General features: G+C 35.3%; 1 protein-coding gene across 1 annotated transcript; it reads left to right on the forward strand.

The window, feature by feature from the left end:
* The first annotated feature begins 1,946 nt into the window (after positions 1–1,946).
* LOC104280458 lies at positions 1,947–6,488 on the forward strand. Its single transcript, XM_009878115.1, has one exon. The coding sequence runs from the start codon at positions 1,968–1,970 to the stop codon at positions 6,486–6,488; it is 4,521 nt and encodes a 1,506-aa protein (XP_009876417.1). The 5' UTR covers positions 1,947–1,967.
* Positions 6,489–12,546: the final 6,058 nt, after the last annotated feature.

Consider the following 12,546-nt stretch of genomic DNA (forward strand, 5'->3'; position numbering starts at 1 on the left):
GTATCTATCACAAGTATATTACGCTTTTAGGCATTAGTATCATCTAGATGCTTGACTTTGAATATATGCCATTTCATGGTAAATATTATGGGAGAGGGAAAAGAAACATGAGGAATCATTAAGCATAGTTTGCTGGATTTAAATTCTAAACTTTTAAAATCTGTGTGGGATAATAAAAAGACAAACTTGTATGTACACCTTCCAGTAACAAATCTGAAGCTAAAGGTTATTATTGATGCTAATAACATTGGGTATGAGTTAATAAATTAATAGGTAGCTTTATATAAATGCAGCACACTTAATTTCAAAAATGTTTGTTCTTTGATCCGGTACACTTGTAAATCCAATCAAGATGATTTTTTTCCAAAGTATAGGCATAAATGCAAAAAACTACAGAAGATAATAGTAGGGTGAAAAGTTAGTGTCATGTTCAGAGTTTGGTGATATGTTTAAACAATACATACTTTTCTAAAACAGAATTCTTCTAACATTTTCTGCTCATGTAATTGGTTTCAGTAAAGCATTTGAATTAGGTGTTAACTCTCTGTTGATAGTAGCTATCCAGCATAAGGATTTTGTATTTAATTGAAGAAATATCTGTATTAATTTCTACCATGGAAAATTGTCAGCTTTTCAATATAAATGATTGATTAGGTAAGTAGTGACATTAGTTTTCATAATTTATAAGAAATTAATTAAATAGTTAAGGTAGTACTTTATAAGTGATTTTATTTTTAGTTAATAACAACTGCTCAGAACTCTTTATTTAAATATAGGCCTATCCTGTATTTGAGATTTAAAGGATATTAACTTTTGTCAAAGAAATTATTTATTCCGGTGGTGATTATCTCTGTTTTTGTTTAACGAGGGAATGTGTGTGTGTGTGTGTGTGTGCGTGCGTAGCATATTGCAGTGAAGAGCCTGTGATGCACCACTATTGTTTATTTAAAAGGGAAATTTTTATCTGCAAAACCAGTAGCATTAGCAAGCGGCTACTTTTTCCATTTTCTGTTAGTCTATTAAGTCTTCTTCAAAAATACATAAGTAAAAATGTCTTTGGAAGGATCATAAAAGTATCCTGAAGAGCCTTCAATACATTTTGGTATGTCCATATCTTAGAGAGGGATTCAGGAGAGATGGATCTATTCTTGCCTCTGCCACAACCTTGGATTGTGACCTTACACAAGTCATTTGCCCTCTCTGTGCCTCAGTTTATGAAATGGGAGTAACACAAAGATTCCCAGGTTCTTGATGAAGTTTTCCTTCGTTAATCACTAAGGTAGTTTGAAATATCAGAAAGTTAATATTACTGTAATTACATTTAGATACAAGAAGCTGTATTTCAAACCATTCTTTTTGTCCCTTAATTTCTTCTTGATTATTTTTCTTATGGTAGGACTATCACCTCTATCGATAAGATGCACATAGTTGCTAGTGGGACTTGCAAGTATGATTGAATAGTGCAGATGAGAACAGAACTGTTTTGCAAAATTCAGGTTTTTAGGCTTGAGTTTAACCATTATAACAAACAGTAGATGTGGTGGTTTACTGTAATTTATATTTTGTTTTGATTTGTTTTCATTTTCAGTTCAAGCTCAACAGCTGATGCAAATTCAGAGGAAACAGCTAATTTGGAAAAAAGAAAATCAACATTAAGCAAAGTTTTGGAGTCTTTTTGTTCATATCACTGGCAACAGACTTTGGCTATGTTAAAATTTTTAATACAAGAGGAAAACGTTCCTATAGCTTGCAGTTGCAAGCAAACACATTTGGTCCACTCTGAAACTCCCAGTTCCCTTACTGAAGAGGATGTTCACGTTTCATTTTGCAATTGCAATGGACATATGCTGACAAAAAGGTGCTGTTCACAAAATCAAAGACCAAACACTTTACCGTCTCTTTCTCTCTGTATTAAAGATTTCCATTCTTTGTCATGCCAAGCTGTAGCGATCGGATGTATTAAGACAATGGTGAACAAAGCATGTAGCTCTCATAATTATTGTGCTGAACCATTGCAAAATTCTAACAGTTATTCTGTGAAAGCAGCAGCATGTGGATATTCAACTAAGGACTGTGATCTCTTGAACAGCATTAAAAATTCAAATAGATCTCGCAGCCCATCACCACCTCCGCTGTCACCTGTACAGAGTAAAGAATTTGAACCATCAGAAGGATCGGTTATAGATTTTCCAGCTTTAGACAATAACAAGCTTGAGAGAGCCATCACCCAGCCTCCAGCCCTCTTGCCAGCTGAAGGAAGCAAAGGAGAATTCGAATACAAAGGTAAAACATGCAGAGGAAAAGAGACTGAATATTCAGATGGAATGTTGCTGTCAACAGACCAAGAAAGCAACAATTACTATATAAATTCCGAGAAGGCTGAGAAAGGTGAACATGCTGCCATTTTTCAAGATTTAATGGACCGTATTAACGAAAAGTTAAAATCAATAGATACTACAGATATCGCAACAAATCTTGTAAAACTTTCTAGCAGTGACAGGGCACCAGAAAATGATGTCAAATTAGGAGACTTCATAACCTCTCTTTTGCATAATGCTAAAGCAAGTGATTACAGCTTTATGGAATTACTTCACCAACATGATAAACAAATGGAAAATAAAATTATCCAGACAAGATTTCGCAAGCGTCAGGAAACTTTATTTGCAACATATAATTCTCCTGATTCACCATTCATTCGGCGACAGTCGTTGCAAATCAAGAGGGAGCTTGCAAGCCTTGATGAAACTCTTGTAAGAAAAAAGTCAATTTCTGAGAGAAATACAAAGAAGTCTACAAAGAAATTTGATAAAATATATCCAAGTAAGAGACACGGTTTTACTGTGATAGAAGATGAGGCTTTGCAACATCTTGAAAGTAGTCCATGCATGAATTGCCAAACCAAACCAATGTGCTTTCCAGTACACCAAACAGAGCCTTTCAAACTACCTCTTGCTAATTTTCAAACCAGCTCCGGCTTTGTAGTTCTTTCAGAAAACAGTGCTATTGCAGCCAGCCAGGCAAAACTCCCCAAAACACAAGGAGAGTGTGCAACCTTAAGAGAGACTGATCAGGTTCCTCTAAAGGATGAGAGTAATGGAATCTTGGGCAGAACTAAACGTAACATTGTGCCTCCTGGATGGTATTCTGTGTATGTAACGAACAATATTGTGTTTAGAAAGTCATCCAATGCAAGAAAGTCTTTAGAAAGTTTGGAAAAAATGAAAATAAATAAAGGTGATCATGCTGAAAGATGCAGTGACATAAATATAAGAAAAATTGTGAGAGATACAAATCTGCAAGTTGTTGTAGAGCGTCTAGAAGATACAATAAATTTAGCCAGAAAGACTGACAGCTCGTTGCTAGATAGTTACAAAATAAGCCAAAAATTAAAAGCTAGTGTTTATGAGCAGGTTATGAACCCAGCTGCTAGAAGAGGCTTACCTTTCCCTCTGAGTGAAATGGGATGCACAGGACAAAGCTTCCTTCCACATTCACATGTGCCAAGCACCAGTAAAATCAAAACTATGTATGTAACAACAAACAAACAAGAATTGGCTATAGATCAAGGAATTAATGACAGCCTTGTGAAATCTCTGACCTTTGATTCGTCCAGTTCAACTCCCAGTAATGGGGACTTGCATACAACTTTGGAAGCTGGGGAGATCTCTTCTCCTGTAAACTACTCTAGCCCTATTAAGCTTATGTTTGTCTCAGAGGTTAACAGTAGTGAAGGAGTCAAATATACTTTGACATCTGCAGCTGCATCTTCTAAAGGAAGCACAGATATTTGTTTATTTCAGGGGCACGCAAACACTTTGTTAGACAAACATGCCACAGGAGATCTTTCTCATGAAGTCTGTGTCAAGGGTGGTGATTATAGTGAAAATGATACCAGGGAGGAGTCAAGTTGTGTTTGTGCAGAAGCAATTACAAGCTCTTGTCCAGCTGGTCAAACTAACTCAAACGACTCGAAACAAAATGATGAAGTTGTGAAGTCAAGCAGTAGCAGTGAATCGGTTTTAAAAAGAAAACCTGGTAGACCAAAGAAAATAGGTCCTCAAGTTGTTAAGCAGGTTAAGAGACCTATTGGGCGGCCTCCAAAACCAAAAATAGACATGACTGAAAGCACAGAACCCAGACCTGAGTTCAGCAGCGATGGTAAAAGTTCCAAATCTGATGCAGCAGTAATGGAAGAAGTTAACGCCAACAAAAATATTACTGTGACAGTTGTTTTTGGAAGGTCAAGAAGGACTAAAAGACATGTTTCTGAAGGAAATATAAATGTAATCAGCATGCTGCCCACACAACACATTGATTCAAGTTTTGCCAATGACCACAGCAAAGTGAGGCACAATTCAGAAGCTGAAAATGCTTTGACGGAAATAGTAAAAGCCTTACAGGATTCATCTACTGAGAACGAGATCTCTGGTTATGACTATGTCAGACCTATCAAGAGCAACCTAGCATCACCACACCCTTGCAGCAATATTATACGGCCAATTAAGAAGCCGTTAACCACCATTCGAAAACCTGGTAGACCAGCAAAAGTAAAAATCTCTGGCATATCGGTGACTGTTAATAGAGCTTCACCTCAGGAAAGAAAAGTGAGTATTAGCAACTGTTTGCCTCCTTTACAACAGCAGAATGTGTTAGAAAAAAACGTGCCACAGGAGAGAAAAAATCAACTGTGCAATAATATTGGTCAAGTAAAGAGCACACGGAAAGATTCTAGAGAGGATGGATCAAACAATGTTATTACAAAAGTGTCAAGAAAACGTGAGATTCCATCGAGACATTCTGCAAGAGACAGAAAACCCTCACTGCATTTTTTACATTCATTAGCATCTTCTAGTGCATTTACTTGTAGAAGTGCCTTACTACATAAATCTTACAAACTGCATTTGAAAAAAGCTAAAGATCGAAAGGAAAGACATAGGCAATCAAATCGGAGCACAACATCCAAAGATATCTCAGAACGGAGAATTTCAGGAAGTAAGGATCTTAAGGATGGTGAACTCAAGCCCATTAATGAAGTGTCATCGGATCCCATTTTTTCATCTTCTCCCTCTCTCAGGTGGTGGGCTACTTCCACTTCAAGTGACACTTTGCTGGAAGAACTAAATAATAGATTTGAACAGATAACTAATACCTGGTTGCGAGTGGGGGGAAATGAGGTTGATAGATGTGTGTGTGAAAAAGGGGGGCCCATTGAACAAAACTGTAATACTGAAATGTCAAACCCTTTAGACTCCTGCCTTGTAGAACTTGAGGCATCACCTGTAAGAATGCTTTTTCAGAAAAAGTGTAATATGAATGAACTCTGCACCTGGTTTATGCAAACAACAGAAACACAGTCTCTCTCTCTAGTGAGAAAGGCCAATGCTCGCAATCCTTTAGAAGTAGTTAGCACTAGAGAGATAAAGGTGGAAACGAAACAATCTGATCTTAGTACTTGCCCTTTCAGAAAGCACTTTAAAAAGTTTGCACTATCCTCTCCTTCAAAACCAGCAGGGAAATTACAGATATTACATAACATGGTGAGGTCTCCAGTCTTAAGCATGAAAAGTAATTTTACATTAGCCAGATTAAAAAGAAATGAATTTAAGAAGTTACAGTGTGATAGATGGGGACAAACAAAAAAGCTCTATAATCAGGCTCCCGGAGGCTGGAAATCAAAAAAGAAAAACTTGCAGTTCTTCTGCCAAAGCCAGTTTAAAAGTACAAGTGAGGAAACCATTGATGAAATGCCCAAGCTCCAGGAAAAAAATGCAGTAGAAATCCAGCCCACTCAGACTTTGGTAGAATCTCAGAGTAGCCTCTTGCCAACTGAAAATGAAGCCAGAGATGCATTTGTTCAACAGATGATGGAATCTTCTGACTTTAACCCACATCCTGGTTTAGCAAATATACTTAAGTCACATGCAGAGACAAATGGAACAATTTATTGCCAGCAAAATTTTAGGAAAGAACAAAGCCAAGATAAACTGTTTCAAAATACTTGGAAAGCCAAAACCTTTAAAGATTGTAGGATATTTCTGAGAAAAATCAACCATATTGAGCAGCACAATTCATTTAAGCTAAATAATGTCATTTATTCTCCTGAAGCTGTTGAAAGTAAAAGCAGTCAGGCCTATATGGACGAAAAAAGACAGCATCTTTTAAGGTCCCATTCTACTAAGCAAAATGCATTACAGAAACAAGAAAATGAAATGGAAATATCTAAAGGATCTAATTCTTCTAAAGTGACTGAAAGGCTGGATGATCAGTTTCACAGCAGAAAATTAAGTAGTGCTGTAAATCATGACAATAAGCCTGCTGGTAGTTCTGAAGTTCTTATCAGAATAAACAAAAGAAAAAGTCCACAATGGGAGACCACTGATACAAATATAAGAAAAAGGCATAAGAGACAGTCATGCAGTAGTGGACAAATGGCAACTTATTACCCAAAGTACCAAGTAGGTAAGTTCCTGTTCCCCCCTTCATCTTAAAATTAAATCTTAAAAGAATTGGAGAAGTCAAACAACTAAGCACTTTGAATTTATTTTTTTATTGCATGATACTCATTTTTATTTCAGAGAATTCATGAAATTAAACATTGTAAAACATCAGAATAACACAGAAAGCGCATTTTTAAGTGTAATAATATTCTACATGGATCTTCCGGCTACAATAGGTGTGTTACATTCTGTTATGGGCATAACACACCACGATAAAAGAAAAAGAGGTAACTAATATAGTTCAGGCAGACAGCAAATCAGGTTCTGATACGTCTGAAGTCAGTTGCAACTGACTTCAGTTGATTTCAAAAAGAACAGATTTTCATTCCTTTAGGTAGTTTCTCATGTTGTGAGGAAGGTTAAATTGGAAATTGAAGCAGAAATTCAGTGTGTTAACATACGATTGTTTAAAAAAAATGTCAGTGAATGATTTCTAATATAAATCTGTAATGGTTTTATAATTATACAGTAAAAGATAGTGCTATGTACTTCTGAGAAGTATTCATTGAGGGATCCGTTTCAGTATCCATTCAATGCCAGATGAAATCTGCTTACTCCAAAGGCTTTGAGCATTGAATTGTTACAGAACAATTTAAAATGTAAAATTATTCTAGACAAGTACAATATACAGTTACTATGCTAAATGCATTCGCTTGAAATCTTTTTAGGCTAGTGCAATATTAAATCCATTTTTAAAGCTAGATACTTGTAATACTTAGTAATACAACTGTGATCTCAGAAAGGCTGTTACATTCCTTACAAAGTGGGTACCACTTGTGAAATTATTTCTTCTGTTGGGTGAAAAGATCTCCTTAAACAGAAGTCTCAACTCATTTCAGTAAAATAACTAGGGTGTGAAATACCAAGTAGAATAAAAAGTTCTGCAATAGGAATTAAATTACTGCAGAAGTATTCAGCTGTAGAAACAATATTGTGTTAGCTAATCTGATTATATTGCCAGAACTATTCAAAACATCAGAGCAAAATCTTATGTCCCCCTTTGTATTCTATATTGTAGAAAACTATCCCTGATAATAAACTCAAAAGTTAATTTAATTTGTAATGTAAATGATACTATGGCTCTTGTATACTTTGTTTCTTTTTATGTTTTATATGATATATAAAATTCTTCATATTAAGCTCATTCAGTGTAACCCTGCTTTTCCAAAGTACAGCATTTTTTTGTCCTTAGACTATTATCTTGTATTTTAATTCACCAATTTGAGGTCAAACGTAAAAAAAAAAAAGTGTTTTTAAGAAGTTCAAACCTTTACACAAGATTGTTGTAAAAAAGACAGAACTATAAAAAGAAAGGGTAGCATCTGTCTATTTCTTTTTTGTAAATGAAGAAAGAGCTCTCTCATACATTTATTTCATCATTTCAACTGTAGTTGTGAAAATTTTATATTTGAATTATATTTATCTTTAAACATTTTCTTGCTATGGCAACATAAGCCCTATTACTGTGATACAGTCTCATGTTAGTTTTAATTGGGACTAAATTTTATTTACCTGGTAACTATCCTCCTTTAATTTTGGATCTTTAGGAAATCTGATAACTATTTTGATATTTTACATTACTTCATTTACAGTTTTTGTTATTTTCCCTTTTACTTATAGTTTCTCATAACAATCGTTGTCTTTAGGAAGGATATGACAGAATGTTCTTTCATAAAGGAAATGTTAAAAGACAAAGAATTATGATTCTGGAATTTTCTCCACACTTGTAACCCCAAATCTTTTGTGGGTGTACTGTTGTAGTATCAGGGGATTGTCTTGTTTCGGCATGTTAATTTGACATCGCGTACTATCTGCACTAGCCAAGGAAATCAATCATATGAATGTTTTTTGTCTACAGTATAGCTACTGGCTAAAGAGACGCAACATGATTTCTGTCTGTGCATGCATGTGTTTTCAAACATAATTCCTGCATCTGGAAGTGTAATGCACATGAAAACATCATTATTCATTCATATGTTCTTTGGACTGTATTTTTGTTGATGTGGTATCACAAATTATATCATTGGTCTGTTGTCATGCTTGAAATGTTCTTATATACACATTTATGGTCAATAATATTTATGGTCAATATTTAAAGTTTTTCTTTAAGTTTTACTGATCTTGGTGTCCTACTAAAAATCTGGAAAGAGAGAAATGTGATGCTGTTTTATTGTGAAGCATTGTGGCAGATAGGCAGAATGTTGTTAACAAATTTTAATGCATGCTCGGGTTTTTTTTCACACTGTGCAAATGGGAATGAAGCCATCGAGCTCTTATAGCTCAAGGTGGCATCGAGCAATCAGAACTAGATGTGTAGTCACTGCAGCAACAGAGGAGAGTTAATCACTTTTTACTGTTGCCTGTTTTATCCAAGATAAGGTGGATGGTAGATGCAGTGGTCCTTATGCTGTTGTTACTACTTGACTTCTGACCTGTTGCTTCAACAATGCATTTGATATGTTGAGGGGCAGTTCGTTTTTACTCTAAACCTATGTTCTGACCATTTTAATTTCTTTAGCAACACTGAAACATTCTTATTTGGATTTATATACCCAATTTTATATGTAGTTGGGGAGGTAGGGGGCATCTCATCCTTTTATTTAGTATTGCTTTGTTTTCTCCTTTTATTTCCTAAAAGGCAAAGGAAATGACGTAAGCCTGTTTTTAGGAAAGCATTTATGTTTTCTTTCCCTGAAAGTGGTTCAGTGTGTTTCCTTATAACACTGCAGACCACATTCACGTGCATTGGGCTTGGCCTGACTAGATCCAAAAAGGCTTCAAGAAAGCCAAGCTAAAATAAGAGGGACTATTATCCAGCAATAAAATGACGCACTATAAAAGACTCCATTTTAGGAAGGTACAATGTACTGAGTATTTTAAAAATCTACTTCAGAGAGGGTGTGGATTTATCACATGCAGCTGAGGGTGTGGACCTACTACAGCAGTAGACAGTACTGCGCCCTGTGATGACATGATATACCTGTTTATGTACCCTTCGTAAGAGATTGCACATAGAAAAGCTTTAAAAAGATCAGTTCTAATCACTTAAAGCTAGGATATTTTCTTCATCTAAAATGAACTTTTTCATTTTCTCTCCTATAACTTGGCTTTTCTACAAGTAGTCTGGAGTTTTAATAATCTATTGTATTTGTTGGTAGAGAATATAAATTTTCAATTTTAATATTACATTTGAACTTTTTAAATGCTGTCTAAATGTGATCAAGGTAGTGCAGTATTTAAAATGAGAATTTGCTAGTCTTTGTAGTAATTTCAAAGTTGACTATAGGAGTTAGGAAACTAACTATAAAAAAGTGTTTTTATGAGGCTGATTTGTCTTTTGATAACATCTGTCTTAATATGACAACAAACAAAACTTTTCTTAAACTTCTATTACCATAAATTTTCATAAAATGGGGATGAAGCATTTTGTGAATTCTCTTTATACATCAGTTGTTGCTTATTTATCGTATGGTAGTGCAATCCAGTAGTAATAAGGGCACACAATGTGAATCGCTTTTCTACCACCGTGGACAACATTAATCTCACATCAATGATCTACTGACAAAAACAATTTTAGCAAATTTCTTCAGCCTTTTCTTTCATGAAGGAGCACATGCTACACTCCTAATGAGGAACAAATTTAAAATATACGGTTAGGTGAAATGCAAGAGAGACATAGCATAACAGTCATTAAACCTGTTGATTTTGAGAAATCAATTCTTTTCACAAAGGCTTTTCATCAGAAAGTTCCTTGGCTTCATGTGATGCAGATTAAGCAGGTAGAAATGTTCATAAATGTAATTGCCAGGACAAGGAGGTTACTCTTTCACAAGCAGATGTAAAATGAAGTAAGAAAATGAACAGAAAAATGTAGGAAGAATATTGAAATGAATGACTTCTCAGTAAGTGGGCCATTTTTAATGCAGAAGAAAAAAAAGTAAAAGAGATGGACTTGATATATAGTTGACTATACATGTGAAATAAATTCTGACTCATTCAATGAACTTTGTGGTCCCTGCCTCATTCCCCTTAATGCATCAGCTGCATCTTTAATACCACAGGCCAATACTCCGTCGTGTTTTACACTCTGGAATTCCACTTGCCAAATGTAATTACATAGGCATTGCTTCCCTTGTCTTTTTCTCCCATCATGTGATCTAGTGCAAGGTCTATGCGTTTTGAGTGCTGTTTTGTTTTAAATGGTGATCATTTACCTGTAGCCTTTGTGTATGTTTTTTTGAGGGTTCTGAGCTAAGGATTTTTACTTTTGCTTACCTGAAGAGTAGACTTCTTTCTTGAGAGAAAGAGTAGACTTTCTCTTGAGAGAACTCAACTTTGAATTCTTTCATTTTCCCTTACCTGCAAGGAAATTTCTGTAGTTTAGTGTTGTGATCGTTAAGCCTTTGTGTAGGATTTATATACCCAATTTTATACGTAGTTGTGGAGGTAGGGGGGATGTCATCCTTTTATTTAGTATTGTTTTGTTTTCTCCTTTTATTTCCTAAAAAAAGCTGAGAAACTCATACTCATGCTATCCTGTTTGTCCTCAGTCCTGAGGAAATGGTTAAATTTTTCAGGTTTCTTTAGAAACTGGTAATACTATATAGACAGTCTTCTGTCTTTCTGCTTAAGCCTGTAGAAGAGAAAACAGTAGTTTTCCTAGGCCTGCCTAAGCACTTTTGAAAATATGACAAGTGCATATCCTTTCTGAAATCCTCTCTTAAGAGTTTTCAGCTGATGTTAGATCGAAAAGCATAGAGGTCAATCAACACAGCCAGTGATGACATAACTTGTAAAAAAAATACTGATGTAGTCTGACCATCACAAAGCAGATTAATTATACTGAGACAGTTCCAATTTTGGGAAAATACTCCTGTTCAAGAAAGATGTTTTAATTCATAGAGGCACATGTATTGTGCCTTAGTTTACATTCTTCTATCATTTATATGGTCAAGCTAGCAGTGGGATTTTTTCTTTCACCAAATTTTTGTGAAGTGTGTTACACTAGAATCTTCAGTTGGTTACATTCAAGAAGTGCAGATCCTGGTTCCAGAGTCAAGGGGAAGATTTAAATGATGTGAGATGACTGGGCTGGTGTTTGCATGGGCTCTTGGGTAGATTTTCCTTCCTTAATTTCTCCCTCACTCCATTGGAAGATAGTTGTAGTCTGTCCTTTGGTGATTCTTCAGATTTCTGAGCCAAATACGTCGTCTCATTTATTCACTGTTTGGTAGCAGTGCCCTTTCATTTTGCTGTAATTACACAGTTGTGCCTTACAGATATTGTTTAAACAAAATTTGAGACTGACAGAAATTTTTTTGTTATTTTAAAGTGTTTCTGGAGAAAGTGTAAGTGTTTGCTGGGCTCTGTGGAGTGGTGCTAAATCTTATTAACTTATCTGAAATTTTGTTTCAAATGTAGGTAAACATTTGGTATCTGTTAAAAATATTTCATTTTTTGCATTCATTCTTCCTTGCATTTTTTTGATAAATAGATATTAATTTAACACAAATAAGATTTTTGCCACACCTTAAGGACAGCATTTTCTTATAAACTTTTTTCCTATGGCATTTCCAGTGGTCAACATAAAAAAAAAAGACACTCAGCAGTTTAAAATGGCCTTGACTCTTGAGTGTTCCCTGGCATGCTTAGCATATCTGAAAGTTGCTGACAGCCTTCACGTTCTAATTAAGCCAGATATCTTTACAATGATCAACACCTAATTAGCTGGATGTATCTGAACAGAAATTGGTTTACATGGGAAGCCCAAGATTTTAAAAGCAGCGTTTTGCATTCACGTGCACCCATGGCCACAATGTCGCAGGTTCACAGCTTTGCCCTTGGTGTGGTGGTGGAGGCGGTGTTGTGCTTTGGGCTTTCAGCGCGTCGTACAACACGATGGTGTTCTTGGGTGTGTAATGTAGCAAAGAAAGTTGATGGAGTCCTCACTAACAAAGTTCACTTCCTAGTTATTTAAAAGGTATTATTAGATATTTGAAAATAAATCAAAAGAGAATGTTTGTAAAGGAAGTTACATTTTTTAACAACT

Source organism: Apaloderma vittatum, unplaced genomic scaffold, assembly GCF_000703405.1.
Source record: "Apaloderma vittatum isolate BGI_N311 unplaced genomic scaffold, ASM70340v1 scaffold15251, whole genome shotgun sequence".
NCBI lineage: Eukaryota > Metazoa > Chordata > Aves > Trogoniformes > Trogonidae > Apaloderma > Apaloderma vittatum.

Excerpts from the sequence above, each read along its gene's own strand:
- LOC104280458 (XM_009878115.1), top strand. The coding sequence starts at position 1,968 with ATGGTGAACAAAGCATGTAGCTCTCATAATTATTGTGCTGAACCATTG.